General features: G+C 34.8%; 1 protein-coding gene and 1 long non-coding RNA gene across 3 annotated transcripts in view; both read left to right on the forward strand.

The window, feature by feature from the left end:
* Window positions 1-19,750, forward strand: part of LOC106071829 (uncharacterized) — a 60,254-nt gene extending 40,504 nt beyond the window's left edge. Inside the window, exons 20-21 of the mRNA XM_056025604.1 lie at window positions 14,242-14,417; window positions 19,565-19,750. Coding sequence (XP_055881579.1) covers window positions 14,242-14,417; window positions 19,565-19,581 — 193 coding nt within the window. The 3' untranslated portion in view covers window positions 19,582-19,750. The remainder of the gene's footprint in view (window positions 1-14,241; window positions 14,418-19,564) is intronic.
* Window positions 7,911-14,235, forward strand: LOC106050251 (uncharacterized). Of its 2 annotated transcripts, none has more exons than XR_008777369.1 (5): window positions 7,911-9,464; window positions 11,635-11,710; window positions 12,380-12,456; window positions 12,696-12,784; window positions 13,955-14,235. It is a non-coding gene; the product is annotated as an uncharacterized LOC106050251 (long non-coding RNA). The 2 variants fall into 2 exon arrangements; XR_008777368.1 differs by lacking the exon at window positions 7,911-9,464 and adding an exon at window positions 9,818-10,739.
* Window positions 19,751-22,525: the final 2,775 nt, after the last annotated feature.

A 22,525-nucleotide genomic window follows, 5' to 3' on the forward strand; every position in this document is an offset into this window, starting at 1 on the left:
GGAGCCACTGTGTATTATTAGTTTGTTCTGTCCTTATCAAGAAATCCTGAATTCATTGGTGTAATGGACCAAATGGACCAAAATATTTTAATATTTAAGCACGCTATGGTGGTGAAATTTGTGAAATGCCTTTAATTTTAATAAAAATGGCATCTATTTTCTCATTATAAGCATTCTGAAAACTCACAATTTCTCATTACAGTGGATTTATGAAAGAATATTAGTTATTATATTTGGTTAGTAAAGTAAAGTTCCCCTTTCAGACCTTGTGGTCTATAGGGCAGATGATGTAAAGGTCATCTGTTTCTGTGGCCTACGGTTAACAAGGGTGTCATGTGGCCAGCACAACGACCAACCGCCTTTACTTTTCTCTAACTAATGTCAGGTACCCATTAGAGCTGGGTGGACTCAGAGGCACCCGGAGATTCCAAAATTAAAAATCCCAGTCTTCACCAGGATTCGAACCCCGTCCCCGTTTCAGAAGTCAAGCGCTTTACCGCTCAGCTACCACGCCTCCTATATTTGGTTAGTGGTATGTGTTAAAAGTGAAGTTTTATTGAAGTGTTAAAAGAATATGTGCGTGCTGGGACAACCCTTGCTGAGAACAAAAGAATTGAAGTGGCTTTAATCAAGAGGGAAAAAAAGAAAGCTGCCCTGTCTGCTAGCCCTAAATCAGAGGCATACACATGTACGAATTGTGGCAAAGTCTGCCGTTCTAGAATTGGCTTGATTAGCCACACCAGATTCTGCCCCGTCTCAAGATAAAGCCAAAACCAGTGACTCACTTGGGCGCATCCATTGAGCCATATATATAAAAGAATATATATGCTTAAATTTCTTCACTGCTTTATTAATTATTTATAATTTGCCATTTATTAGAATGTGTATATATATATTCTTTGTCAAATATATTTGTCTATAATTAATCAAAGAAATCAATGAAATTAATCTTAACACTTTGTTTTATTTTACATATCTATTACTTAATCGCCATATATTCACACTACATTGCTTCAACATTGTTAGAACAGTAAGTGCCACACAGTCTTATTGTAATATTATTATATATATAATAATATATATATATATATAATATGTATCTTACTCATATGCAACAATTTCATATAAACAATTTTATATAGAAAAATGGTTTATAATTTAATACATACAATGTCAGTATGCACATATGTTCATTGTAACTTAAAAAAAAAAAAAAAAAAAAAAAGACATGATGTACTGGTAACACAATATTCATTTTATTTATTACCATGAAAAATTCAAAATGTGAGACAAGCTTTTTAAAGGGGTGTGGTTGTTTTTTTTTTGACAATCTATTGAACTATCAGCTTTGACAAACTATTGTGTCATTAGAACAATGCTTGTTTATTTTTGCATATATATATATATAATAACCAGTAGCCCCCTATTTTTCTGGTGTGATACTGTTTTATCACACAACAAGATTATCTCCGTTTGTGCTTTCATAATTATATTTGAACGTCCCATTTTCATTAAAAGATTATTATTATTGAATGAGCAACAGTAAAATATAAAGAAATTGTCATACATTTATTAACAGATCTTAATTTTCATTATAAGCAGAATAATAAATTATATTTCACAAAATATAATTACATATATAAGATTATTTCATGACTTAACTGTCTTAACATGTATGGCTTTGGGGTTGTTGAGATTCTATCAATGAAAATACATTATTAAATATATTTACATCTCCAACTTACGTTCATACATAATTCTGCACTCACAATATCACAAAGAAAATAACACCTCACTGCACACTCATAATCCTTTGAGAAGTGTATAAATACACTTGACATAAGAACAATCTCAGGTTAACGTAAACAAGTTTAATCAGCCATCTTGATTACTAGAGTAGTTTTCCCTGTGCATGGGCACAACTCTTCATACAATATCACATCCCATCAACATCCCTTCTCCTCCCCAAAAAAAAAATTAAAAAAAAAGGAAAGTTGAAAAAAAAATATAATGAAAAAAATAATTATACAATCACATTGACAAAACTATTTACAACCGTAAATATGTTTCAAATTAAATAACTACAATCAGATCAACAAAACTATTTCCAACAGTTCATATATACAGTTTTTAAACATAGTCTCCATATCTTGATGGTTTCTGGAGAGTGGCCCTAGGTCGCAGAGAGTACCGGTGAGTGTTTTCGGCGTTGGGCGGACTGTTACTACACTCATTCTCTGCGTCTGGGAAAATGTCAGTACAATTACTTTCTCTATCTGGAGAAAAGTCTATGTTGTTAGTGGTGTCAGGTCTTAGGTGCCTTCTGTTTCTTTGGTACTTAAAACCATTTTCACCTTCTACAATATAGGCACGTTCGTTCACTTTCCGACATACTCTGCCTTGTCTCCAGGTAGTATCGTTTGGCGATTGATAGAAGACTTTCTGTCCGACGTTTATAAGCTTCATGTCACGAGCTGTTTGGTTGTAGTGTTTTCTAACACTTTGCTGTCGCTTCTCCCGTTTGGCCGCGGCTTCTTGTTGTGACATTCTTGCAGGATGCTCTCTTCTTGGCAATAGCGTTCTTGTTACCCTTCCAAAGAGCATCTGAGCCGGACTTAAGTTGGTATCTTGCCTGGGTGTATTTCTAAACTCTAATAGGGCTTCATAGGCATCTGATTTACTTTCTTTGGATTTTTTCATCAGATTCTTTAATATTTTCACTGCTGCCTCTGCCTTGCCGTTTGACTGATGGTGTCCTGGTGAAGATTTTAAATGGTGGACACCCCATGCTGCCATAAATGCGGTGAATTCAGCAGATGAAAACTGAGGTCCAAAATCACTGATGCACACTTTGGGGACTCCATATCTGGCAAACAAATTTTTTAGTTTTCTTATAACAACTTGACTTGTTGTTGTGTGCAAATGTTCTACTTCAATAAAATTTGAATAGTAGTCAACTATGGCAAGGTATTGTTGGTCAAATATTTGGAACAAATCTATTCCAACTTTGTCCCAGGGATTTGAACCCTCATTATGCTGTATTAAGCTTTCTTTCTGGTTTGCAGGTTTACTTTGCTGACAAGGTTGGCATGCATTGGCTATTTCTTTTATTCTTGCCGCTATTCCCGGCCAGAAAACTGCGTCCCTTGCTCTTCTCATCATGGCATCATACCCTAAATGTGCTGCATGTAGTTTGGTTTCAACTTCTTTTCTTAATGCTCTTGGGATAATTATTCTCTCCCCTTTCATTAGAAGGCCATCCTCATAGGTCAGTACATCTGCAAGTGACCAATATTGTTTGAGTTCTGGTCCAATATGATGCTTGTCTGGCCAACCGTTCAGTATGTACTGTTTCAACATCTGCATCTCATTGTCTATTTTGACTGCATCTTTAACTTTATCTAACATTATATCTGGGAGGGCCAGTCCTACAGTGTTGATAGAAGTGTCAGGAAAATCTTCCTGTTCTGGCAAAGGGTCTCTGCTTAGCGTGTCAGCAATCTGTAGTCTGTTTCCTTTGGTATACTGGTACTGAACATCGTATCGGTACAAGCGCATCATTAAGCTTTGAAGCCTTTTAGGTGCACAACTGAGGGGTTTATTGAGTATATTTTCCAAAGGTTTATGATCATTCTGTATTATTATTGTTCTGCCGTACGTGTACTGGTCAAATTTTTCTAGAGCTACTACTACAGCCAAGAGTTCCTTTTCGATTTGAGCCCACTTTTTCTGAGGCTCTGTGAGTGATCTTGATGTGTATGCTATGGGTTTGTCATCTTGTAGTAGTACAGCTCCTAGGCCATTTTGACTGCTGTCCGCCTGAATAGTTACTTTCTTCTCCGGGTCGAAATAACTTAGGGTTCCATGATTGGATATCTTCTGTTTGACACTATTAAATGCTTTCTCGCAGTCATTCGACCACACAAATAGCTTGTGTTTCTTAGTCAGTTCTGTTATTGGTTGTAGGTCTGCTGAAAGACCTGGGATGAATCTTGATAGATATTGTATCATTCCACAAAATCTACGAACCGATGTAATGTCTTCAGGGGTTTTTAGATTTGTTATGGCTCTCACCTTGTTTGGGTCTGGTTTTATTCCTGACTGGGAAATAATGTGTCCCAGAAACACAATTTCTGACTTTCGGAATGCTGATTTCTTTTCATTTAGTCTGATGTTCTTTTCCTTTAGCCTATTGAGTAATTTTGATAGGTTTTCCTCATGATTTTTGCGAGCCTCTTCTACTGTGTCCCCCTTTCCAATTACCATTATATCATCCACCACGTTAAAACATCCTGTTAGTCCCTCCAACGCATCATTCAAATGTCTTTGAAAGACTTCCGAGCTTACTTTGAGACCAAAAGGAAGTCTATTCCATTTGTATCTACCGAATGGGGTCGCCATTGCAGTGAGACCTGATGAGTCCGGGTCTAGTTTGATATGCCAAAAAGCTTCTTGAATATCGACTTTGCTAAATATCTTGGCGTTACCCATTTCAGCCAAAATGTCTTCTAGTGTTGTTAGGTTGTAGTGCTCCCTCAGTAGTGCCTTGTTCAAGGGTTGAGGATCAATGCAGATTCTGATACTGCCATCTGATTTCTCTACCAATGCCATTTGACTAACCCACTCTGTGGGCTCAGTTATTCTTTCCAGAATTCCTCGTTGAACTAATGAGTTTAGTTCGGCTCTGACTTTCTCTTTTAATGCTATAGGAATTCTTCTACATGGTAGGACTTTGGGCTTCACTGTTTTGTCTATTTTCAATGTAGCCACGCCCAAGTCACCGAGTGTGTCAATGTTTTGATGTTTGTTCCCTGTGGCTTCCACTTTGGCAATAAATCGGTCTTCATTAATGTGAATGAGTTCCATCTTCCTCAGTGTTGATAATCCTAGCAGGCATGTTAGATCATTTGGTACTACCACATACTCAACATTGAATTTCTCATTGGTCTTTAGATTGGTGGTTACCAAGGTAGCTTTTCCTTTTGGCTCCATTACCGTCTTATTCCACATTGTTAATCTCTGGGACGTCGGTACTATCTGGTCTGGGCACACATATTTTTCGTTTATGGTATTGACGTCGGCGGCACTGTCCACTTGGAATCTGACTCTTTGGTTGTTGATCATCATGACGGCAGTCATCCTATGCTTTTTGGGGCCATTCATTGCCATCACCCATTCAGTTTGGAGTGTAATTTCATCTTCTTCTGTGTCTGAGTCTATGTTGCTCCGTGTCTTTGATTGCGTAATGCTGTATATTTTCTTTTTGCAGACTGAGGCGAAATGATTCCTGCCTCCACAAATGTGACATGATTTTCCCCAGGCCGGACATTTTTCCTTTAAGTATTCATGGTCGCCCTTGCAAAATTTACAAGTTTTACTTTGTCTTGGCCCCTTGTCACTCTGTTGATATTCCTTTCTGTATTTTGGACCTGACTTAGATGTTGAAATTCTTTCAATTGTTGGTTTGTCCAAAGGTTCGTTTCTTCCTTCTCTGATATCTTTCATTTGCCTTTGTGATCTTTCATATATCCTACACACATCTATGCATTTCTGTAGGGTTAGTTTATCATCTTGCAACAGTTTCATCTTTAAGTGTTCACTTCTGACCCCTAAGATAATTCGGTCTCTAATCAGACTCTCTTCTAGTTTATCAAAGTTGCAGCTGCTTGCCAGTTTCTTCAGGGCAGTTATGTACGAGTCAATGTTCTCGTCCTCTTCTTGTCTTCTCGTATTGAAGACATATCTCTCATATGTTTCGTTAGTTCTCCCAACATAGAACTCTTCAAAACTCTTTAAAATTTCATTTATTTTTGTCTCCTGCCCTTTTCCAAATGAATCAAACACGTCTGCTGCCTCACTTCCAATTATGGTCATTAGAGTTGCTACACGTATATCTTCTGTCTCTGTTGTGAGTTTCGTGGCCTTTTCATAGTTATCCCAGTCTCTTCTGAATCTTTTCCAATTGGCCGCCATATTGCCTGTTTGCAATAGCGGTTGCGGTACTGGGAAATATCTGTTAGCAGTTGCCATTTTAGCTACTGATTTCTTATATTTTCCTCAAGTTACTCTAGGTTATCGTTTACCTTTATTTGATGTGTAAACCGCTGCCACCATGTTACGATGGACACTCAAATATAAATACACTTGACATAAGAACAATCTCAGGTTAACGTAAACAAGTTTAATCAGCCATCTTGATTACTAGAGTAGTTTTCCCTGTGCATGGGCACAACTCTTCATACAATATCACATCCCATCAACAAGAAGTATAGAAAATAAATAATTCACAATATAATATTAAATCGCCACAATCCTTTGACAAGACTATTTTATCAGATTGATAGTCAAATTTTGTTTTGAAGACAGTGGTGTGACTGTGGATCAACATTAAAATATAATGTACAGAGTTATAAACAAAATCATCTGGTTTGTTATTTCATAACTCTGTTTTGTATTTTTCCCCATTCAATTAATCCAGGGTGATAGTCTTCAAACTCTTTGAGGCCATTTATGAGCAAATCATAGGTGGCATTGCTGCCATTACGTTCTGTCCACTTACATAGAAGTTGAACAGATGGCTTCAATTTGCTGGCTTTGTTTCTGAAGTCTCTTACTGCTATTTCAATAGCACTTTTCTCTAGATCCAAGGCCAAGAATACATCATGCCCATCTCCCAGACAGGAGGAAAGAAATAATGCTTCTTTGTTACCTATGGGCTTACGTCTCTTTTCTTCTGGCAACTGATCAAACCAATCATAAGGTTGTTCAATTTTTTGCTTGTTCACTCGAATTTCACGAATATTTGCGTAAAGGTATCTCATTCTACAATGTCTATATCCAAATACCTGTGTATGTTTGAAGTGTAGACATAGAAATGGTAGATCTATGACGTTGCTGTTGACGAGAACTAGCGGCACCGGCACCAGTATGTAGTACTCAGCTAGTAGTGAGTTCGAAATCCGCGTATAAACACCGGAAGTAGTATTCCATTTTTCATATAAAACCTGCATAGGTCCATAAACGTTGGTATTTTGAATTTCATAGTAAAATTACATTTTTATTTTTTTTTTTACAAAATTTGTGTTCAATGTGCTCTAGAATGTTAATATTTTCAAATGGCATGTCCCGATTATTCCAGTGTTGGCTTGTTTTTATTAAAATGAAGATCAAATGACTGCATATTTTTGTTTTTATGTTTGTCAATTGAAATAATCCGTGTTTCATCCTTTTTAAAAGAGGCTCATCTGGGTAATTACTTAAAGATTCGTAATTGATAACTTAGAAGCATATTTTCAATCAGATTTAATTAGAAAAACGTCCTCGAGTGAAGTCCTCTCGATTCACTCAAATATGTGACCAATTATCGATAGTTGACATTTTTCAGCACTGAACACTATATTTTTGGACAAGTTGGCAGAAACAAAATTATCCATGAAAACAAGAGCTTTGCTAAAACATATATATATCCATCACTGTCAGTACGTATTTAAATCCATCTCAATCGGCCCCCTATTTATAACCATCTATGATTTGAATAATTTCTTTTTAAAAGCAATTGATTAATCTAAATATAAAATTAATTATTTTTACATAAGGTAAAATAATTTTCTAATTATTCCAATTCAATACAATATATGATTTAATGTAATCTATACAATTTTAAAAAATTCTTAGTTATCTTTTAAATAAGTTTGTACCACTAGTCATTGGTGATGTTCATAGAATTTAAGCTTTGTTTGCATCATATAATTATCAACTACTCTAGTTAGGTTATTATTATTTCACTATAATTTTTTTTTACTATTATTATTATTATATTTTATTACTATTAATTTTAAGATTTTTTGATTAAAATATTATATAGCTATTATTGTTAAATACAAAAATATAAGAAATTGAATTACATTTTTAAAGGCAATAATATGGTTTGTTTTTCACATTTAGGTGAAACATCAAGGACCCTTACACTGCATTAAAAATTGCTAGATGCACCAGAGTTTCTATTTAACTCTCAGATTAATGCTTTTAGTTGTCCTCTAAATTAATTATCAAACCATGATATCTCTACTGTTAGTAAACTCCACTCAATTTTTAAATCAAACTATACCTCAGTCTACACTGGGCATATTAATGAGTTTCTCATTACAAAGGGATTTATCAGGCCCATTAGTATGTATAAAAAAATGTGCTTCACCACAATACTTGGGCTGAAAAAATCTTAGGTTTTTTTAATTTATTATCATGAAAAGCACCAAATGCTAAAATGGCTATTTTTAGATGGTAAGACAAAAGTCAATGGCAACAACGCTTGCATTATCTTTGCACTAAAAAAGAGATGAGCAAGAGATAAATTTTCTTTTTGTTTACCAAGAAAAAGATGTGGGGAAATTATTATGGATTAATTAATTTAGTGTGGACAGATGAGCAAGAAATGAAATGGCAAATGAAATAAAAGCTGCTTTGAAAGATGTTGGTGTGCCTATTCTTAAAGAAAATATATTGTTTACAACAGCAAATAATCTAAGAATCTGTGAGATTACCCATAGCCTATTAGAATAATTATGGAATTATGGATGATGCTGAGATTATATAATTATTCTTTAATTGTGATACTATTTTACATTTCCTTAAATGTATTTTAATTTTATTTGATTTGATTTGCTGATGTCTAAGTGATGATTGTAAATATGCTATTTTATTTCCAAAAAAAACAACAACAAACATTTGTTGCAATAAAAAAATCTATTTTGATTAATAATCAACCCATAAAATAGAATATCTAGATATTTTTCTTATATAAAATCATGCATTAGGTATTAATATTTAGAATGCATCTATTCTTTTCATAATATTAATTATGTTCTTCATTAACTTGTGTTGCAGATTTGATATAGATTTAAAAATTATTTACTTCATTCTTCAAAAATTACTTAAAATCAAAGCATTACTTTTCAATTTTGTAAATAATATTTTCAGCATAATAATTAATTCATACTTTAAAAGTATAGATACCAGACACTTAAATAAAAAAAAAATTCTCTTTCAAGATTTAAATCTTTCAAAATGAATTTTTAACAAACATAAGTACTTTTCAATTACAAATAGTGTTTTACTATATATTCATTAAGAGTACACTTATATTTCTTTAAATAATAATTATTAATCCTATCAATACATTCAAAATTGATTCAATGTTACATGCAATAAAGAGAAACTCAAAACAAAATTAGAAAAAAATTAGATAAATTGGCAGCACAAACAAAAAAATACTCTTGACCTATTTCCCAGTTTGATTCAACTTCCGGTAGTGAACAGAAATGACATGGATCTAAAAAATCAAGACTTTCCCCCTCTCAAATAAAAATTAATATCTCCCCTTCCACTTGTCATACAGTGATAAATTTAGTATGGTTGGAAATATTTTTTCAAGCCCTATTCAACCATATAGGTTTTATTAGTATATTGTGAGTTTGAATTTTTTATCGAACTACCTACAGCTAGTCTACAGACTAGTAGTAGTACTATAACTAGTAGTAGTACTGCCAGTAGTAAAATTGTAAGATCATGATTGGATAATTGTTCTTTGAACACGTATGATATAAAACTATCATTCTTGATCGCGTGATCCATTTCTCAGTATCAATGAGCAATTGCGGTGAAAAGGAATTTTTTACTTTGACATCCATTTTAATAGTTTTAAAAAGAAAATATTTCCAATAGACCTCAACCCTAACTTTTATGTAAAAGAAGTTACGAAAGTTAATTTTCTATAAAAGAAGTTACAAAAGTCATATAATATTAAACCACATACCTATATATACTAGATGGTTTCCTGGTCGTGCGGTTTTCGCGCTGGACAATCGTTTGGGTTTATCAATGGTCCCAGGTTCAAACCCTTCTCGCTCCCATCCTCCGTCGTCCTGCGGGAGGTTTGGACTAGGAAGTAGATTATCTTCAACTCTGAAGGAACATCCGAAACATGCAAAACATTTTACAAAACATATACTAAATATTCTGTGACATTATGGTTAACCCTATGATTAGTAAATCATAATTATCATTAGTATGATAATATTAGTATGATATAGATTATAGATCTAAATAATATGAGGCATACGATGAATAGAAACCACTTCATCTGTAACTATTTTTGACATTTAACAGCACCTATCTAAAATTTTTTTTATATAAAAATCAAATACCTAAATATATTTTAGTATACTATGATGGTTATTAATATTGGTTAGTAGATTTACTTGTATGTATATATTGTGGATTACTCTCAAGTTTAACCAAAAGAGGAAATAGGTCTAAATCTAGTACTAGAACTAGCAGGCTACTATGAATGGATGAGAGTTGAGTCTGAGAGCTGCAACTTCAAAACTTTTAAATCATGATATAGATCTATCATCTGAAGAATGAATGAATGGATTTGTTGATCAGAGGATGGCCCCGGTTTCAAACCCTGCCCGCTCCCATCCCCCGTCGTCCTGCGGGAGGTTTGGACTAGGAAGTCCCTGGAAGTAAACTATCTTCAACTCTGAAGGAACGTCAGAAACATGTTAAACATTTTACAAACATTTTTTACAATTACAAACTCGGATCCCCTATGGCTAAACATGCTAGATAAATAAGTAAAAGTGACGAAATGTGGGTAAATACCCCCCTGATGTTTATAACTAATTGATGCAGATTTTGAGGATACAATGAAAAATCTGAAACCCACAGCTATATTTCAGGTGGTAATAATGTAGAAAGTTAATTTTAAACTTATATTTATTATTATAAGTTTGAACTGGGGTTTACATTAACCAAAATATAGAAAGCCTTCAAGACAGAAGACTCAAAAGTAAAGTAGCAATTATACATAAAACACTGAACCATAATCTTCAAATACAAAAGCAAAATTTAACAAAGATAAAGGCACATTCCTCGTCCCATATGCTAGGACAAATTTGTACAAATACTCCTTCTTCCCAAGTGCTATTAGAGCATGGAATGGGTTGCCTGAGCTAGCAAGGAAAACCAGTGACTTGGCAGAATTTAAGTCATTGTTTAATATGCATGACTAAATGCATGATGCGTAGGACGTAATCATCTTCTTTTTTGAAATAACGTCTGTATTATATAAGATAAGAACCTATTTAATTAAATAACAATAGATGACTTCACTTGAAATTTATATATCCCAGTATGATTAATGACAAATATAGTTATCTATCAGTTGAATAATAACTAATTGGCTTATTAATGTAGCATACTGAAATAGACACATCTTGAACCATATTTAGAAATATTTTAATCAATTTGTAATGATGAGATATCTAAAAGTCGTCTATAAAAGAAAGAATAAATTTAACAAATATCAGGCTGTTATTTGAAATTCAATCTCTGGATACAACAGGACATTACTGTAGGTCCTTGTAGGAGATAGTACAGCATATTACAGCATATCAATCAATGAAATACCATTAAAATACTTTGCTTGTGACATTGGTTTCCTTAATTAGTTTGCTGTGTTCTCTTAAATTAAACTTTATTTTGTTATCTCCATTTCTTGACCATCCATGTATGCTTGTTGACTCTCCTTGATATGTGTTTGAATATAATGGTTAAAAATGTGTTTGTTTCTAGGCGAATCAAAAATTAGCGCTATAATGACACCCATTACAACAATGACATTTGATTATGGAGGAACTGCTTAAACCAGGTTTTTTATTTGATTCAGTTTTATATTACCTGTACTGCTTAGATAGTTGTCCAATAGAATATATGTTGAAGAATCTGCTCATTTGCTATGCTTGAGTATGCTTCAACTGAAGTAATAAATTTCATGTCATTAAATAGACAATCAATTCAAGGTTGGCATATGACATAAGAATCAAAACCAAGTCTTTGGTATGGTATTATGTCAGTGTAGAAATATAAGGGTATGATAGCTATGTAGTAAACCACATGACAGCCAAACTTCAAGTCTTAGTCCTAGTGAATATTATGACTTTGAGATTTTTTGGAAGCGCCAAAGTCCACACAATTCTAATGGATACCTAACTTACATTAGGGAAGTTAAGGTGGTTGGTCATTGTGCTCATCTATTTATATGGCCACCCTTATTAGCCATTGGCCATATAAATAGATGAGCATTATATCTTCTGACCCCATAGATTGCAAGGTCTGAAAAGGTCACACCCTAACTTATATCTAGAAATGGACATTTCTATTATTTCATGTATGTGACCTCACTTACTTTTTGACATATTCTTTTTTTTTTTAATTATAATAGATTGTAGTGACAATTAACCATTAATTATCAATTCAATAAAATAATAACTTATTATGTAAGAAAAAAAATCTATTTGGACAATTTTTTTTCTTAAAGGACGTTGGAAGTCATAACTGGTTGCAGCAGTCAATTTTGCTCATGGTCCTGCTCTGGCTCAGCTACATAAAGTTCAGGTTGGTGTCGAAATAAGTCTTAATAATTTTATATCAAGAAAAGCACTGACTCAAATAGTTTTACCACCCAAATTTTTTTTTTTTTTTTTTTTAATTGTACAACTCCTAATATCAGTCTGTTTTGACTGTGCATATATGATACTCTTTTATCTACTATATAGTTTTGTAAGTGAGGTCAATTGATGATTTGTTTTCTGTATGTACTTGCATGATTTGTTAACAGATTTTATATGTACTAGGCTGCCTGACATCTGCAAAGAGGGTGCAGCTTCAGTGAATAAAACTTTCACCCCTGGAACGTTTTGTGCTATGCCTGTGAAGGGGAAAGGTAAAAAAAACTGTTCCGTCTTAATTTTTAGTCCTGATTTTCAGTGGTAGATGCTGCTAGATTGTTATGTACAATTCTAGATCTCGGAGCTAAATGCTGATGTACAATTCTAGATCTCAGAGCTAAATGCTGATGTACAATTTTAGATCTTAGAGCTAAATGCTGATGTACAATTTTAGATCTTAGAGCTAAATGCTGATGTACAATTCTAGATCTTGGAGCTAAATGCTGATGTACAATTCTAGATCTTGGAGCTAAATGCTGATGTACGATTCTAGATCTTGGGGATAGATCCTGATGTACACATCTAGATCTTGATGCTATATCCTGATGTACACATCTAGATTTTGCTGCTAGATCCTTATGTACAATCTAGATCTTGCTGCGAGACCCTAATACAGCGGTTCTCAACCTTTTAGGCTCGGTGACCCTTTTTACAATCCCCCACTCTGCCGCGACCCCTCCCCCCATACACACAGCAACAGAAGAATAGACAATAACAATCCATTTTTTCGATGGTCTTAGATGACCCCTGGCAAATCGTCAATCTACCCCCAAGGGGGTCGGGACCCACAGGTTGAGAACCCCTGTCCTAATAGATAATCCTAATGGTATTATTAATTTTGTTTTTTTTTCCCACTACTTTTATACTCTGTCAAGTATTTTGATGAGAAAAAAAAATTAAAACTGCATTGATGTGTTGGGGGGGGGGGGGGGGAGTATTTTCATTGGCTAATGTCTTCATTTTTTTTTCATTCGAAATTCATCAAACTAATTGCTGTTAAAGACATTGTTTTTGCTCATTTTACATCTTTAATAAGGGAGAAGATCAAATAGGTAGATTATAGAGAGAGATTCATGACACCTGAATAAAATTAAATATTTCAGGGAGGAATGATATAGAGGTAGTATAAACAAGTTAGTCCCCTTGAGGCATAGCAACTTGAAGTTAAGATCATCTGTTAACTATGGTGTTATGTGTCTAGCACAATCACCACACACTTCTACTTTCTAGCTGAGGAAAAGTACTTATTCATTTAGATCTTGTTCAATGCAATCGCTTCATATTCCATCCACATACCGGTCAGCAGCGATTCACTGTACAGCTTTGCTAGCAACCACTGTTCTTGTAAGTTCAATGGTTCACTTCCTCTGGTCACTTTTCTCCAGGTCACCAACACAATCTCAGCCAATCAGCAAGAGATGTGCGGAAGAATAACGGCTGTCGTTCTCCAAACAAAAAAAAATGTTCATCAATATCACAGTTCCTCTCTAACGTTGAGGCCAGCATTCACCAGAACTCAAACCCTTAACCTTTGAACTGGAGCTGATCACCTAACTACTTAATCACACTGTCATTAGAGCCAGTGTACAATTTTATTCTAGCCTAATTATATTTTATATCTATGTCTTTTTCTGTTGTTTTTTTTTCTGCTTAATAGTTTAATTACTTCCAGTGGTGGCGCTTATGTCCTAGAGTTCAGTGGACGTTCCGTTCAAGCTGGCATTGTATCCTGGGGTGTGGGCTGTGATAGAGAGAACCACTATGGCTACTACACCCATGTTGCCAACTACTATGATTGGATCATGGAGAATATGCATTTGCCATTTTGTGCTGGACAAAACTTGAAAAGTTAAGAAATCAACCAGTGTCTACAGCATTTGTTAGGCAGTCATCAACAGTGATTATTAATGCAGATAAAGTTTGATTTTAGTTTGTTACATAGTTTACCATAGGCCTAGACATTTTTTTAAACTTTGTTTTAAGAAACATTATTGACGGGAAAGAATGCATTGAGTCCCATTTGAAACATAATGAATAATTATGCTAGATTGTATAAAAAAATGGCCATATGATGTTTAAAAAATTAAATTTTTGGTATCCAGTAATCTTCTACAAAAAATATTTGAAAATAGATTCATTAATAAAGCATTACGGTTTAAATTGTATCTATCAACTAGAATCCATTTATTAGGCTATAATAAAAAAAAAAACATACAATTTTCTCAAATTATAATTTATTGAACAGCTATTTGTTAAATAGTCATCACGCTATACAAGGCTGTTGCAGAAATTATCAAGATTTTAGATAAACTTCTCCACATGCAGGCCTAATGGGAAATAATCCAGAATTTTTTTTTTTTTAATTGAATCTAGATCAGAATAGGCCAACATTTTTTTCCTCTGGGCTGGCAGATACATTCCCCCAAATGTTTGTTTTAAGCTACATCACCACAAACATTGACGAGTCCACTAAAATTGTTAGGAATGTGGTTTTATGATGCACTAAGAGGCAGAGAAACACTATTTGCATTATGTTTGTTGTTCACATTATATGATTCATTTCTAAGGCAAATGTTTCATGTTCTTAGTAAAGTATTTAAAATTCCTTTTGGTTTGCTGTATTACTAGATTACTATCATGGATGGCTGCCTGGTCGTGCGGTTTGCACGCTGGACTGTCGCTCGGATTTATCGACGGTCGAGGGTTCAAACCCTGCCCGCTCCCATCCCCCGTCGTCCTGCGGGAGGTTTGGACTAGGAAGTAAACTATCTTCAACTCTGAATGAACATCTGAATTATGTAAAACATTAACACATTTTTTATTAAGCTTGAAACAGCTGAATGAAAAAAATGAACAACTTGTATCATTTTTATATTTGAAAACATATTGGATAAAACAATAAATTAGACAATATTTCTCTTTTTCTTCTTTTTTTTTTTTTTTTACAGCATTAATAACAAGATCATTTTGTTAATTTCAATAAAATGAAAGATAGTTTGAGTTTTTTTTAATGCTTAATATATGCATGGAAACATTTGACTAAAATACATTAGAAATTCGCTATAGTTTAGGAGTTCTTTTTTTTTTTTTTTTAAATGTGATGTGGTCTTTAAATGACACTTCAGGCTAATTAAACTAGAACATTTTAGCATATTAAAAATCATGGCCGGTCCTACAGATTGCGGGGCCCTATGCAAAACAGATTGCGCGGGGCCTAGTCTGGGTAGGGGTAAGGATAATAAGTGAAAATTAAGATTTTTTGCATTTTATTCATACTTTACTAAGTACAAAATCATGATCAAATTAACTTTACAAGCCATCTACAATAGAAGGTAGATTTCCAACATATATAGCTGATAAACATTCAGATCTGCCTTTTAGATTTACTATCGATTAGCAAAATATCGCTTTTGATTTTTTTAAAGAGATCGAGATAGATTTAGATCTATATTTAAATCCCATTGACTATTACAGTAAATTAGGTATTGGAAGTTACTGTTTTGGTTTTAATTTGCTCCATTAGTTTTATTAAATGAAAGCTGACAATGACGTGTTTTTTTTAATCGCGAGTAGGATTGGCGTTTTCCATATTGATTGACACCCCAAGATTACAATTTTGTCTATTTTTCAGAACATGTTTTGAGTTTTCAGGATATTGTAATAATTTCAGATTTTCATGACTTTTTTCGTATACATTGCAATCCAGGAGATTTCCAGGAGCTCCTGGAAAATCAGGAGACCGCGGAAATCCTTTTATAAGTTAAAATGATTTAATTTAAAAATTTACAGCTAGAGTTAGTGCGGGGTCCACTGCGGCCGCATAGGTTGCAGTGCCCTAAGGCCGGCCCTGTTAAGAATCATAGGTTAAACTTGTATATCATTAATTAAATGTAACATGTTCAAATCATATTAACAACAATGGTAATTCTATCTGTTGACTCTTGTTCTGCTCTTGTTTCATTAAGCTGATATTTTTTTTCTTTCTTTCTTTTTTTCTTTCTTTCTTTTTTTCTTTCTTATTTTTTTCTTTCTTTCTTTTTTTCTTTTCTTTTTTTTTTCTTTCTTATTTTTTTCTTTCTTTTTTTCTTTCTTTCTTTTTTTCTTTCTTTCTTTCTTTTTTCTTTCTTTTTTTTTTCTTTCTTTTTTTCTTTCTTTCTTTCTTTTTTTCTTTTTTTCTTTCTTTCTTTCTTTCTTTTTTTCTTTCTTTTTTTCATTCTTATTTTTTTTCTCTCCTCTTTAAATTCCTTTGCACATTGGTCCTATGTACAATCCCAACGTAAAATATTTAATGTTTATACAAACATAGCTTAATTTTTTAGTTTTGTACTTAGATTTTCTTTCTTCATGACTATTTGTCTCTCCTGAGATAGAATTACTTCACTGACACCCAGATGACAAATCGAGTCTGATAGAGTCAGTTCTTTTTGAAGGAGAATTTTTGGAGGCATCATTGTTACAACAATTTCTCTGTCACTTTACTTTTTTATCATAGGGGTCTTTTAGAGTCATATCAAGGTCTATTTTGTATTGTTCTTCCATTCAGCTTTTGCCAACAGATTGGATAGTGGGAATAGAAATGATTGACATTATTTATGAAAGCTTCAAAATATTTGATTGTTGATACTTAATGAAATAGATAGTAGTTGTTCGGTTCTCTTTCTTCTTTTGCATCAATTTTGGTTATTAAACAAATTTTCTTTCTTACAGTATCATTTAATTCTCTTGAAAATGAATTCTCATATCATATGTCATAGGGGACTATTGGTTTATAATATTATTGTGTTTTTTAAAACTATTTAATGGTCGTCAATCATTTTAAATATATATATAGTTTGTCCATAGTGGTTCGATGATGACCACTTTGTCATCCAGGGGGCTGAGGGCTTTGCACTGGGGTTTTATGCCTCCTCATGTGGCTGGTGAGACCTATGTGAGCCCGGAATGTTCGGCTGCACACTGGGCAGGTTATTCCAGCTGGAGCTAGTGTCGTTTCCCTTGCTTTTCTTCTCTGGCGCTGCCAGCATTGTTCTTTTTTTCCTCAGCAACCTGTGCGCCAGTTTTCACAGCGCGATGCCATGATGCTCTGTCATGTGCCTCTGTCTCCCAGGTGCCTGGGTCTATGCTGAATGCCTTCAGAGAAGCTTTGAGGGTGTCCCTGAAGCGCTTTCTTTGACCACCTTGCGAGCGCTTTCCTTCGCTTAGTTGGCCATACAAGAGTCTTTTGGGGATGCGGTGGTCTTCCATTCTGCAGACGTGACCTGCCCATCGCAGCTGGGACTGCATCAGGATTGAATAAAAAGAATGACAAAGAAGCCACCAACATTAAAGTTCAGTGTGTATCTCAAAATTGCGAAATTCTCTGCCTTCATTTAGGCTCTAGCAGATGATCATCTTATTTAAGAATGACTGCAACTTTTTTTCAGTAGTATAGGTAGTTGTAGGGTTGCAACTCTAGAAAGCTAGTCCAACTAAACCTGTCTAGGCGTACTAGTTTCTTATTGAAGAAGTGGAATTACATGTGAACAACCATCTTTGGAAACAAAAATGAGCTTAAGTTGTTTTTGGCTCAATGCGCAGCTTTCATCTTTAATGTAAATGTGTATAGAGACACGATGAAATATAAACTCACTTGAAAAATTATTAACAAATTATATAAATGATAACTCACTTGAAAAATTATTAGCAAATTATAAAACGATAAAAAGACTTTAATATTAACAAACAAAGCGTATAAAAACTAAAGAACTGTTCATTCACAACACACACACACATATATAATATATATATATATCAATACTGTAAGATTTATTCTATTCCTTTTATATCAAAACAAAAAAATAAATTGGTTAATTTTTTATTGATTCATTCCCCTAACAAAAGCTAGGGGCAATGAATGATTGTGCAGAGTTTCAACTTGATTCAAGAATGGGAAGTAGGAGAAATACAAACTAAAAAAAAATTGCACCACAAAGTGAGTTGATATAAGCTTTGTAATAAACACAACCCTTTTGTCTTCTTTTCTTATCTTATATAATACAGACGTTACTTCAAAAAAGAAGATGATTACGTCCTACGTGCCATGCATTCAGTCATGCATATTAACCAATGACTTAAATTCTGCAGAGTCACTGGTTTTCCTGGCTAGCTCAGGCAACCCATTCCATGCTCTAATAGCACTAGGGAAGAAGGAGTATTTGTACAAATTTGTCCTAGCATATGGGACAAGGAATGTGCCTTTATTTTTGTGTCTTGCAGAGTATTTTCTCTGTCTTGTACTCCTTTACATCAGCTGTTCATCCCAACTTTAAAATGTGTCTGCCCTAGTCTTCTTGGTTACATCAGAAATCCTCAGCCAGCACAAACACTCCATAAAAATGGTCCATTCAATTGCTGTATTACTCACTATGTGTCTATATGAACCCCAGTCTGAGTGGAAACAGTCGTCAGAGCAAAAGATTAGACAAAATAGGGAAGCAAAATAGAATCCCCTTTTAGTTTGCTTAAAGACCGAGTCCATTGCACTAGGACGGAAGAAAGCCCTAACAAACATGCCACTATCCACACACCCTTCCTCAAGGGGCCATTTTTATGCTGGACGCTTTCACGAATAATGTGCTACAGTGAAGGAATATGGAGGAGTTTCCCCGCTGTGCTCGGCCTTTTTAGGCTCGCTTCTAACCAGTGCGTCTTGGGATACGATCTGTAGAGATTTACAAATTTTACAACTGCTTGGACCTTTCCAAGACAGAAGTTTGTTCAAACAGGCAAATGGAGGGAAGCTTCCATTAGGCATAGAGTTCCCAAGAGTCTTAGACTCAACTATTAGGATAGTTACGAAGAAGAAAAAAATAGCTCCTGTCCAGCATGTTTTTTTTTTGTTTTTTTTTTTCTAAAAACATTTTCAGCATCATTGCATGGTTTAATTCTATTATGGTGCTTTAAAGGTTAATCTTTGTAATAAAATGTATGAGAGTAATTTCCTATCTCTCGTGCAGGTGTCCAGCTACTGTAGTGTAACTGAGTTGTTTGAGTCTAGCGTGTCAGAAGGTCATGTCCAGACTCCAGTGTGTGTGTGTTCATAGTAGCCTAGGCCTACTTCAACAATGTCATGTGAGACGTGTTTTTACTCGTTCACTGTTTATTGTAGCCAAATCTTGTTGAATAAAGCCATGTTATTGGTATCCTAGTATTTGTTATTTCATTACAATAACAATAATCAAGATAGGCCTATAAGTTTTTTGCTATGAACTGAACAATGCCCTCGGTCAATGCCGTAAATAATGTAGTTAAAAAGTCTTGCAATAACTCTCGTTCATTATGATGGGTATAGGCCTACATCTCCTTAAATCTCAAACAAGACTAAACTAAGAATCTTGAACTCTAATGTCAAGGCTGTCCTACTGTATGGTTCTGAAACATGGAAAACAACCGAAGCCACAACAAAATAAATACAGACCTTCATCAACAGATGCCTGAGAAATATCCTAAAAATACACTTGTATGACAAAGTAGAAAACGCCAAAGTGTGGGTGATGAGTCCACAGAAAAATATAGAAGTGCAGATCCTAGAGAGGAAGTGGAGATGGATTGGTCACACCCTTAGAAAAGATACCAGCAACAGAGCTAGGCAGGCCTTAGAGTGGAATCCCCAGGAACATAGGGCCTCGACAAAAACACTCTCCACTGTCTCTTGCTAGCTTTTTGATGGTGTCCCAGCTCTTCCAGGTCTTCTCTGCTTCTTCAAGTACACTGCGTCGCCATGTTCTTTTTGGTCTTCCTCTGCGTCTTGTTCCCTGGGGGTTCCACTCTAAGGCCTGCCTAGCTCTGTTGCTGGTATCTTTTCTAAGGGTGTGACTAATCCATCTCCAATTCCTCTCTAAGAAATGTAAGTCTGGCAGAGCAAATATGTTTTAGTCGTTGCGGAACTTGATGCAGATGCCTTCGAGCAGTATTTAGGAATAGCCTACTCCAAAGATTAAAGCGAAAAGTGTTGGAGCAAGCTTCACTCCATTCTCTGTGGAGAAATTAACATTGTTCCTGATTTGACATTTTCGACCCTCATGACGTAGCCAAAGAATAGAGAATGATAAAGATAAACCGAATGACAAAAGGATTGTATCTGAGGAGTCTCTTGTTATTCTTCTTATAAATTACAGACGTTACTTTAAAAAAAGATGATTAAGTCTCCTGCTGAACAGGAAACAGTTAAAACGAAACTTGACGACTTCCTAACCCTTGTTGAAGTTGAGTCGTCAATAGGAAAACTAAAAAAAAAAAAAACACAAAGCGCCTAGCTCTGTCTTCCAGCAGAAGTTTTTCACGGAAAGGTTCAAAGACCTCTTCATCGTATGCTGGGACAAGCCTACTATCCCGCCTGACCTTCGCGAGTCCACTTTCTTATCCCTTTACCTAAAAAGGTGACAAGTCTAATTATTGTAGCATAACTAAATTGTCAGATGTTTGTAAAATTTTGTGTAAAATGTTTTACATGTTTCTGGTGTTCCTTCAGAGTTGAAGATAGTTTACTTCCTAGTCCAAACCTCCCGCAGGACGACGGGGGATGGGAGCCGGCAGGATTTCGACCATCGATAAATCCAAACGACAGTCCAGCGCGCAAACCGCACTACCAGGCAGACATCCAGATATGCGACAGATGCAGGATAAATGCAGGGAACAGAACCTGTATCTGTACCCTGCCTTATATATTATACAGACGTTACTTCAAAAAAAAAAAAGATGATTACGTCCTATGCCTCATGCATTTAGTCATGCCTTTATTAATCTTATCAGTGCTTTGGCAAGGTGAGTCGCGATTGAACTATTGACCTACCCTAATGTGTGGTCTAATTTACTACAAAAATAGGGTCCTATATCTACTTTCTCTCAGGTTTTACATTTTAGAGACTACCAGTTTCAAAGAATATGGAGGAAAAAAGCAGGCGTTGTCCATAATGTCCAGGCTATTTTTTTAATTTTGTTATTTTTAATAAACATTTGTAAAGTAATTTTCAAACTAAAAAAAAATTTAATATTAGGTATAGATCTAGTAGCATAGCCAGTGGCGTAGCAAGGTACCCGTGGGCCCGGGTTCAAGAACATCTTGGTGGGCCCCCCCCCCCTCCAGCCAATAAGACAAATTTAGTGTGTGACAAAAATGAGTAATCTAAATACAAAGACATTCCAATGTAAAGATCGTATCTTTTTTTTTTTTTAAATAAGTTATTCGAATGGATGGTTTTAAGGTCATACGATGTGAATGAGTGGACATTGCACCGTATTGGTTTCAAAATCAACCCTGGCAAGAAAACAAAGAAACAAACTTGGAATGGATGGTTTTGAGGTCATAGATGAGAATGTATGGGCATTGGCATCGTATTGGTTTCAAAATCAACCATCGCAAGAAAACAAAGAAACAAACTTCGAATGGATGGTTTTGAGGTCATACGATGAGAATGTATGGGCACTGGCATCGTATTGGTTTCAAAATCAACCACCGCTGGAATCTGCTATCGGAATAATTTAAATAGGCACTCGCTGAACCTCCAAGAAAACATTTAACATGTATATTTCATTTAGTATGGGGATCCAACCCAGGACTTGTGTGACAGGCTCGAGCTAAATGGGAGATGGCATAAACACGGCTTGGCGTTGGACCGAATTGATGTTGGAAATCAAGTGCCAGTGCTTCTTTTGATTGAATTAGAGACAGTATTATAAGCGCACATTCTTAAAAGCACGGGATAAAACGATAATATTAATATCTATTCGTTTTAAGACACATTAGGAAGTAATATGTAAGCATGTAGTTTAAATATTGGACTATTAGTGTTAAGTTAAATTTTAATTTAGGTGATGGCCAGAGACTGTAGATGTATACGACGTAACCACTGCCTGCTACACAAGTAAATATCACTCGAGTAGTGCGAGGACTATAGGACGTAACCACTGCCTGCTAT

This window comes from Biomphalaria glabrata, chromosome 4, assembly GCF_947242115.1.
Source record: "Biomphalaria glabrata chromosome 4, xgBioGlab47.1, whole genome shotgun sequence".
Taxonomy (NCBI): Eukaryota; Metazoa; Mollusca; class Gastropoda; family Planorbidae; genus Biomphalaria; species Biomphalaria glabrata.